The sequence below is a fragment of the Eptesicus fuscus genome, chromosome 1, assembly GCF_027574615.1.
Source record: "Eptesicus fuscus isolate TK198812 chromosome 1, DD_ASM_mEF_20220401, whole genome shotgun sequence".
In the NCBI taxonomy this organism is placed as follows: domain Eukaryota; kingdom Metazoa; phylum Chordata; class Mammalia; order Chiroptera; family Vespertilionidae; genus Eptesicus; species Eptesicus fuscus.
This window is the reverse complement of record NC_072473.1, coordinates 64,019,214-64,029,264: the sequence shown is the minus strand read 5'-3', so window position 1 is coordinate 64,029,264 and position 10,051 is coordinate 64,019,214. Positions and strand designations below refer to the sequence as shown.

Sequence of the window (10,051 nt, the reverse complement as noted above, 5' to 3'; positions counted from 1 at the left end):
AACAGTAAGCATTTATTTTTGAGAGGTTAACTTTAATAAAACAAAAAACTACTTGTGTTATCTGGTCTTCACTTCAAGGTCAAAAGGCCATGGGAAAAGAACTGCCTCTTATAAACAACTGGAAAAAGCTGTAGAACAGTGACAGTGTCTTTTCAAAACAGTCATTAATTCATTTTTTATCAGTAACATAACTTTTCACTGGAGGTTGTCAGGTTGGTTCTGCAATTCTGGCTTCATCCTGTGTCCTCAGAAAGGCTGGTAAAGTCCCTGGTAACCAGTACCGAAGGCAGGCGCCTGGTTTAGTTGAACAGTGTAATTAGCAAGTGCAGTTCCTATGGGTTGAGTCCCATAGTCACATCCAACAAAATGCTCTCCGCCGCCATAGCTATTAAAAATTGGCTGGTTACTGTAGGCATTGTAGAAGGGGCCATATGCTTGATCAGAATAATTAAAGCCTTGGTTGCAGGGTGAGATGTGAACTGGAGCAAGCACCATGGTAGGATTGCCGACATCTCCACTCGCCCCGTAAACACCGGGGTCGACCCCGCAGGCTCCATAAACATTTGGGTCGACTGCAATGGCCCCACAAGCATTCGGGTCGACTCTCACGGCCCCATGAGCATTCGGGTGGATTCTCATGGCGCCATGAGCATTCGGGTGGACTCCACAGGCCCCGCCAACACTTGGGTTGACTCCGCCAGCCCCGTGAGCAGTTGGCCCTGAGGGGGGCTCTCCACCCCCCGAGGCATTGTCTAGCTTGGGAAAGGGAACATCTCTTCCTCTCCTCAGTGGCATCTTTGGAGTTTCATTCTCAACAGCAATTTTAACTTCACACCGCCTGGAGCCCAGGAGATGGTACCTGGTTTCTAACAGCTTCCTCACTGGGACTTCATCAGTATAGGTGATAAAACAGAAAGATCGTCTTTCGTTTGTTTTCGGACAAACTGGCAGCTCAATATGCTCAATCACTCCAAATGTCCCAAAGTACTGTCTAATTTTGTCTTCTGATGTCTTAGGGTTCACCCCGCCCACAAAAACCTTTCTCGGAGGGAATTTCAGTTCTATGGCCTGAGCCTTTCTAAGTTCAAATTTCCTGCCCTCCACTTGGTGCTCTTTGACTTGCAGCACCTTCTCCACGGCCTCATTATCTTCAAAAAGCACAAACCCAAACCCCCTGGATACTCCAGTTTCCGGGTGGGTTTTAATAGTGAAATCGATAATCTCGCCATATTGGGACAAATAGTCAAAAAGAGCTTCCTTACTTGTATTGCGGGAGAGCCCTCCGATGAACATTTTCCCGGCGAGGTGCTCAGTCTTGCTGGCCTCAATGCGGAAGCCCTCGGGGAGTTTTAAGTTGAGTTTGCTTATGGCCTTGGCAAGAGCATCCATTTTCGGAGACGGCTGTGGTGGCTTTTGGAGAAAGTGCACTGGAGCCTCAACTGCCACTGACGGACCCACAAGGGGTCGCAGGGCAACGGACGTAATGACGTGGGAGCCCTGCGTGAGCAAGCGTTTCAACTTCTTACAGAGAAGGGCGGCTTGTCCCTCATTTCACCGAGGCCGTGATTGCCGCACAGAAGCTGGCATGCTGCAGCTTTTCTCTTTTTTGCATCAAAGGCACTAGTCTCCTACACACAAGCAACTTGTTCTCTTTGGGAAGTAGCCATTTTAACATTTTGTTAAACTCGTTTCTTCTTTCAGGTAGACCTGAACGTCTGAGTGACCACTTGTTCATTGCATCCTTTAGGCTATTTTCGTATTCCATGGGCATATTGGGGGGCAAGGATGAAAAAAGAGGAGAAGAGGAGGTAGACTAGTAAGTAGATTATAGGGAAAGCACCTTCCTATGCTGAAGGGGTCTAAAAAAGTATTTTAAATAACAGCAATGTTGAAATATAATTTACATACCATACACATTGCCCTTCTAAAGTTTTTCATGTATTTATAGAGTTGTGTGATATCCACAATCTAATTACCACCATTTAATTTTAGAAACCATTTGTCCCTCCAAAAAGAAATTTTGTGCCCCATTAATCAGTTGCTCCTAATTTTCCCCTCAACCCTCCCAAATCATGCAGTCTGTGGCCTTCTGTGTCTGGCTTCTTTCACTTAGCCTGTGTTTCCTATGTTTTCTCATGTAGTGGCATGTTTCACTATTTAATTCATTTTTTATTGGTCAATAATATTCCATTGCATTGATATAAGACATTTTGCATATCCATTTCTCTAAAATAAAATTTGAAGGCATTGATGATGTTACAATATTCCACATCTGTTTCATAATTAAAATAAGTATCAGGGATTTTTCTTACAGTCCTGTGCATTTCTGAATTCTGGTACCATCAGTCAGTATGAATAAGATTAGTTACAATTGCCTAGACTGTTGAGATGTTATTTAATATTAACTTAACCACTCCTTCCATCTGAAGACCACAGATCAAATCTTCAGTGCTCAATTTGTCTACTTCCAGGTGGGTATCCCATAGCCCCTGCATTGTTCAAGGGTTAGCTGTATTAGCTTTTGGGTGAAGTGCGTTTTAATTCCTCCACAGAACCTCCCCATAGGCTCTGTATATACTTGTAGCCAAATAGTATTCCATTGCATGAATTTCTGGAATTACTCATTTTGAAACAACAACAACAAAACCCCCAATCCTACTGTTAATAATAACGCCTGCCTATTCTGTCTGCAAACATGTGTACTCACCATCATTTGTAGATAAGTGAAATGCGACTGCGTTTTAAAACTAACCCTCAGTGAAATTAATCATAAGGAAAATGAATCATTTCAAAACAAAGGTAAAAGTAAAATCTTTAAAGAAAACCCCTAGCTTACACTTTAATTATAAACTATTTAAAGCCTCAGCTACTCCCACATTTTGATGCTATTCTGCATCCTCCTGTCTTTGTTCATTATGAACTTTCTTCCCTAAATGCCTTTGTTTTCTCCTCAGCCAGCCACTATGTTCCCATTCCATCTGTCTAACCCTTATAGCCTCCTCTCCAAGTGCCTCCCCTCTGGAGCCTCTCACATGCTTTTCTACATCTTCATCAAGGAGCTTATAATTACACTGTTCAGTGATCTTCTTACAGACTTTCTTAAAGGTCTCTACACATAGCATAGTACACATACTACTTGGCATATTAAAAAAGAAAAACAAGGAACTCATTAAATACTTGCTGAAATAAACTAAGCAGTGGAATTCTGAGGGCCACAATTTTAAAAATCCTTGGTCTCACCAGACTCTGGGTGGATAAAGCAGTTGCAGATTACTTCCTGAGTGCTGATCTGTCACAGTTTTGGAGATCTGACCTATCTTTCCCATGGAAGAGGCTACAAGTTTGAAATTTTCTTATTTCTGGCTCACTTGTAAGCCAACTGACATAACATTGGAGTAGGCAGAGTTCCCTTAAGCTCCTACTTTCACGGGAATGAAAACCTTAGGGAAAATTATATCCTCTGTGTGTCTATAAACTAATTAGACACCTTGATGGCTAGTTATATATCTGTGGCTATTTTTAGGCCATGGCTGATGTCATAATTTTGACCCAAGTGTGGGCTGCTTAGCTTTATTCAATTATCTGGCTACAACCTGCACCCATCACCCCAGTCCTGGCCTTACAAAAAAATGCATGCCCTTGGTCACAGAGGTTACTGGGTTTGCACATGTCAATGAATCAGTGAAAAGACTGTTCTCACTTCTGGATATGCAATTCAAAGCATTTAACCTATTGATCTTGGGTCAATAGTGTCACTTTGGTACCTGAAAGACAATACATTATTACAATAATTGCTTTTGGGGAAATAAAACGGAAAATTTTTGAAGAAGATTATGTTTACTTCTGCCCCCCCCAATGAAAATAATTGTGTTTGCTGAGGCACTCTCCTCCCACACACATGCCCCATGATCTTTAAGTGCCTAAAATGTGTCCAAGTAACTCCCTTTTCACTCTGATGTCTGAATAAATTAAAACCTGTGCTATTTAGCTTGAGTTTTCCATGGCAATGTTGCCACAGGACTTAATGTATATTTTAGGTACTGAAATACTGTCATCAGATTCTTAATGTTAACTTTCCTTGTGGAGCAGTGCAGTAACAATAATTCTGACTAGCAGTTCATTCTTATTCCATATTAAATCAAAATACATATATTATTGAACTGAAGTAACTGGAGATTTCTTTGTTGAGAAATGAATAAATGCACGAATGAATGTTAGGTACCCAGACAGTTACCAAAGGTATTTTACAATGTGGAATGCCTATAAAAATAAACACTGTAAATCAAAGAATAAATGGCACAGAAGCTAGGGATATAAAAAGGATTTGCTGCTCTTGGGGTAGGGGGACCAAGTGCTGTAATACATGTAGGCCATCATAATTTTTGTATTTTAGGGAATATGGGATACTTGATTTGGGTTTGTTTTACTGTGGTCTAGATCATGCCTGCAGTATTTATAGCTTTTAATTTGATCGTCCCTTAGACATTAGTATCTCATTTATAATTGTTGGAGAATGGGAGATAAGATGAAGGATGACATATGCCTTTAGAATTAATCTGCCTCTCTTATCATGGGCCTCAACCTTGGTAGAAGGATGCTGAGGGACCCATAAATCAGAAAGTTAGCCTGGATGTATCCTGATTTGGTATGCTGGCATAGACCTGTCTCTGTGGTAATATGTTCTTTAATGCTCTGTTGAACCTGTTCTCTTTAGTGAAATGAAAATGCATGTGTTTGACATACTTGGTCTAGTTGGATGTTTGATAAAATGAGATTTCCCTTACTCTTTTTCCTCTTCATTTTCCATAGAAACTGCCAGTGCTCATTACTTAAATTAAGTTGCGAGTGCTTGCAGATAGTTTGAAAAATGATCACTTAGGAAATACTGTTCTCTACTAACTTTGCATGTATGCAAATAAGTGATCTAGCTGAATGTAGTACATTGGAAATGGACTAAACATTAATTTGAGATCAAAACTTTTTAATAACAGAATTCAGCTGCTGGACTTCTGCCTAGATTAGACTGATTTCAAAAGCCCTTTTTGCCATCTGCAGAGAAGGCAAATGTGCCCTGTTGTAGGAAGACAGAATACACTTGTCACTTTCAATATCTGCTGACAAAGACACACACAGGTATTAAAACATGCATTTCTCCTGGGAATATAGCATAAAATAGGCACATCAATTATGCTAATCTTATAGACTCAATTTGAAGGTTTTTTGAAGATTTTGTTTTAAGAAGTATTAGGAGAAAAGAAGACTCATTCTCTTCTTTCACTATGCACTGAATATGTAGTGTATGGTAAAGGGAAAGCTAATGTGATTACTCTCTGTCTCTCAGCCTTCCTTAGGAGCATTGTCATTGGGTACTTCCCAAGTCTATCTGGTTGCTGGTTTGGGTAGGATCTACCACAGAAAGCATGGGGACTCATTTCCCAAGCACATATGTATGCCTAACCTGGAGAATATTGAACAATAGTGTGACCTTATATTTCCCTCTTCACTTCCTAATTAGCTAATATCATATCAAAGAATTAGGGGTGCCTATGGATGAACAGATAAAAAGACAAATTGCAAAATTCATAAAGGTTGCAGCCTATTTCGATGCTTTTGCATCATTTAATTACTAATTTATTTTTTGTGACTTTTTTTGGTAGAGGAAAAGAGCTCTGCTTGCCAACTCTTTTTTTTTTTCCTTTTATAATAGTGATTTGGTGGATAGGCTTTTGTTGGATTTTTTTCTTGAATTAATGGAATCTGTGTTGCTTACACAGGAATTTGTAAGAATCATAAAGTTAATCATGCTTGTGTATGAATCATGCAAATGTAGAATTTAGATATTATTGTCGTACAGATAGATATGAATGCACATCAAAATCAACTTATCCTATATAATATAAGGGTAATATGCAAATTGACCCTAACAGCAGAACGACTGGTTGCTATGATACACACTGACCACCAGGGGGCAGACGCTCAACACAGATGCTGCCCCTGATCATCAGTGTGCTCCCACAGGGTGAGCTCTGCTCAGCGGCTATAAGCGCAACGACAGTGGAGGGAACCACTCCCACCTCCTCAGCAGGGCTAAGGATTTCTGACTGATGGCTTAGGCCCACTCCCCGAGGGCTCCCAGGCTGCCAGAGGGATGTCTGACTGCCAGCTTAGGTCCAATCCCCTGGGGAGTAGGCCTAAGCTGGCAGGTGGACATCCCCCGAGGGATCTTGGACTGCAAGAGGGCATAGGCTGGGCTGAGGGACCCCCCTGAGTGCACGAATTTTTGTGCACCAGGCCTCTATTATACTATAAAGAAGTCTGTGCAAATAATGCTTATTGAAGACTTCTAAAGAATCTCTGATTTCTTTTTTCATATACTATTTAATTTGAACTTCTTTCCAGTCATTTTTGCTGAGTCAATGAAACATCTATATTTAAATAGTCATAGACTCTGGATCTGCAGCCTAAGAAATAAAAGTACTAGGTATAGGCTTTATTTCTGTAGTACTTTTCTTTTTGCTCATAAACAATGTTTCACATATATCCTCTAGAGAAAGATACACTGACCAATAATTTCCAGTTGCAATTATTTTATGAACATAATTACAAAGGAGAACATGCTTAAAAATCAAAATATACAATACTTGTGCCCCATGTCTAATTCTCTTCCAATTACAGTCCATACAATAAAATCAAAGCTATTCATAGAAAGAACAGTTGCAGAGTTAGAGAATTACAGAGGTTTCTAAAAAAAAAAAAGCATAGGGCATATGGAAAGGCTTCAGGAATGCAATCAATACCAACTGTGGTAGTATCGAGACTAGTCTGACAAGAGATGGAGAAACGAAGGCTAATGCTGCTCCAGTGAAACACTTGGCTCAGGTACTAAGACAAGAGAGGATTTAGGCATATCTAGAACTAGAGGAATTTGAGATTAAGAAAACAAATACAAAATTAAAAGGATGTTTTCTAGACCAAAACAGAAAGGGGAAGATAAACACTGTGTCTGTTGGTGAGAAATATAACATGGGAATCAGTATTCAGTTGTAAATTAACTTGAGCTCTTTTTCTGTGTCCTTTGGCAATGATTTGCTTCTGTCTAGAAGTATTGTCTGCATTAAGTGATACTGGGTCAACAATCCAAATACCAAGGGTTTATACCCACCCAGTTGTTTTCTGCTTACTTGTTCATGTAAATGTTAGGCTTTAGAATTCTGAACAGTTTAGTTCCCAGTACTTTTAGGGATGTGGGAAGAAACAATCCTTACCTAGCAGGTTTTGTTTTTTTTTTTGTCTGCCAATATCCAGTTCATTTTTCACCAATATAGACTCTTGGCTGCAATCAACTACACGGGCTTGTCGTGTTGTTTCTTTTTCTTTTCTTTTCTTTTTTTTTTTTCAGTATCTGCTAATAAAGGCTTTATTTTTTCTTGACAGTTTACTATCCAAAGTAGCTATGCTTTCTCCCAGGAGATATTGTTCCCTAATAGATTGTCTATTCCACCCTTAATATCCATTCCTAGGCTTGTCAGAAACTGAGCTTAATGAAGAGTGTGGCACTTGTAAAAATCCAGTGTTTAAAAATTCAGTGTTTTCAAGTATTCAGCCAACATGTAATGAGCATCAGGCAGAAAGTGGGGGATAACAGTATTAGTCAGAAAGAACAGTATGCACAAAGACTTTGATTTGTTCTAATGTTGCAGAAGACCAAGAAGACTAAGGACGCTTCTGAGGAAGTTGGAGGGACACTGTTTAATAACGCCAGCAGACTCAGGGAACAGCCTTCCAAATCTGAGTGAAGGAACACGCATGGGGCCCTCCCTTATATCTCCCTCCCTTTGTCCAACAAGCATGGGTCATGCTTCCGGTCCTTTTCTCGGGCCTTGCAAGAAGGCCCCCAGGTGTTGGGGGTCTCCAGGCCATATCTGGTGGTCTGGCCTGGTGTCAGAGTTAGGAGCCCTCCCTCTGGGCAGTGCACTGTCCACATTCCAATGGCCTCTGTAACCAGTTCTGCAAGACCAGTATATGGGAAAGAGGTAGTGACTTAATCATAGGTCATCAGGAATGTACACCGAGCTTACTGGCCTGGACTCAGATCACCAGCCCCAAATATCAGGGCTACATTGGAATCAGCCCTTTTAGCCTCCTCACTAAGAGCAACAGTGGGGTATCTTGTGTATCATTTACATGGGGGACATATGATGGGAAATGGAGTTGGAAATTTTTTGCAGTATGCAACAAACATTTTTGAACTATCTTATGTGCCTGGCACTGTACTAGGATTTGGGATATAGGATGATTAGAATATGTTAATGAACTAACAGTAGGATGGTGATAGGCTTGTAAACATAAGCTTTGTTATAATGTAAATACAGTCACGGAGATAAACACAAGTTGTTTTGTGGGTAGAAGAGGAAGCTCCAGTAGTAGCTGGGAGGCAAGAAAGTGTAAGATGACTCAAGAATTGAGTGAGAAGCCACAGGAGGCCAGCACTAAAGCCCTGAGATGCTCCAGCGTTTAATGGACCAGAAAGCTTTTCACAGTCAATGGAGTTTATGGCAACTTAAAGTTGAAACCTATTATTTTGTCTTTAGAACGATTTAGAAAGTACCTCCCTTTAAAGATTCAGAAAATGATTGAACTATATAGTCCACCTTATTTAATTGATCTCCCCTATAGAGTATGATATTATTTGCATAATAACCTCTGTGTATCTCTGTGACCACATATGAATGAGCCAAAAATGTATGGGAGCATTTGAATTAACATGTATTTAAGTATAGGACATCAAAAGCAGAAGTAATAAAGGGAAATTTTGATGTATGAGACTTCATCAGAATTAAATCATTTGCACTTCAAAAGACACCATTAAGAAAATGAAAAGAAAAGCCATAAATTGGGAGAATATTTTCAAATAATGTAACATTGAAGAGTAGACTTGCATTGAGAGTATATAAGGGGCAGTTTTATCTCTCTTTAGGTGGTAGCTGCTGCTGGGCTACGGCTTCCATTTGGCAGAGGGTGAGACAATGTGGACAGTGGCCCCAGTGCCCTGCGTCTGGCCACCGACAGCCATGCACAGTGGCCCAGATGTAAGCCATCAAGTGTGAGGTGGAGGGAGATGGAGCTGTAGGTAAAACTTGCCTACTGATCAGTGATACAACCAGTGCCTTTCCTGGAGAATAAATATGCACTGTCTTTAACAACTATTCTGCCAGTGTTATGGTAGGTGGAAAACCGGTAAATCTGTGCTTATGGGATACTGCTGAAGGAGAATATCATGACAGACTATGTCCCCTGTCCTATCCACAGACAGATGTATACTTAATTTGCTTTTCTTTTGTGAGTCCTGTGTCATTTGAAAACGTTCATGCAAAGTGGTATCCTAAAGTGTGACACCATTGTCCCAATAATCCCATCATCCTAGTGGGGACTAAGCTTGATTTTTTTAAATATATTTTTATTGATTTCAGAGAGGAAGGGAGAGGGAGAGAGAGATAGAAACATCAATGATGAGAGAGAATCACTGATCAGTTGCCCCCTGCACACACCCTACTGGGGATTGAGCCCGCAACCCGGGCCCGCACCCTTGACTGGAATCGAACCCAGGACCCTTCAGTCCGCAGGCCGACACTCTATCGACTGAGCCAAACTGGCTAGGGCCTAAGCTTGATTTTTAGGGATAATAAAGACACCATTGAGAAACTGAAGGAGGAGAAGCTGACACCCATCACCTGTTCACAGGATTTAGCCATATCTAAGGAGATCAGTGCTGTAAAATATGAGGAGTGCTCAACTATCACACAGCAATGTCTCAAGACAGTGTTTGAGGAAGCTATTCGAGCCATTCTGCACCTGCTTCCTGTCAAAAAGAAGAAGAAAAAATACCCCACTCTTGTAAATGTCTGGGCCCCTCTCCCCTGCTGCCTTGTTCCTTTGGAACCTTTGTACACTATGCTAAAAAATGATGGTGACTTTGCACAAAATACCAAGTTTTTGTTACAGATTAGTTTTTCCATTAAACCATTTTGAACCAATCAGTAATTTTTAGGTT

At 40.5% G+C, this 10,051-nt stretch overlaps 1 protein-coding gene and 1 pseudogene across 1 annotated transcript; one reads left to right on the top strand and one right to left on the bottom strand.

The window, feature by feature from the left end:
* Positions 1 to 246: 246 nt before the first annotated feature.
* LOC103296798 (heterogeneous nuclear ribonucleoprotein D-like) lies at positions 247 to 1,389 on the bottom strand. Its single transcript, XM_054719088.1, has one exon. The coding sequence runs from the start codon at positions 1,387 to 1,389 to the stop codon at positions 247 to 249; it is 1,143 nt and encodes a 380-aa protein (XP_054575063.1).
* Positions 1,390 to 9,087: 7,698 nt separating this feature from the next.
* LOC103296799 (ras-related C3 botulinum toxin substrate 1-like) lies at positions 9,088 to 9,827 on the top strand (annotated as a pseudogene).
* Positions 9,828 to 10,051: the final 224 nt, after the last annotated feature.

Excerpts from the sequence above, each read along its gene's own strand:
- LOC103296798 (XM_054719088.1), bottom strand. The coding sequence starts at position 1,389 with ATGGATGCTCTTGCCAAGGCCATAAGCAAACTCAACTTAAAACTCCCC.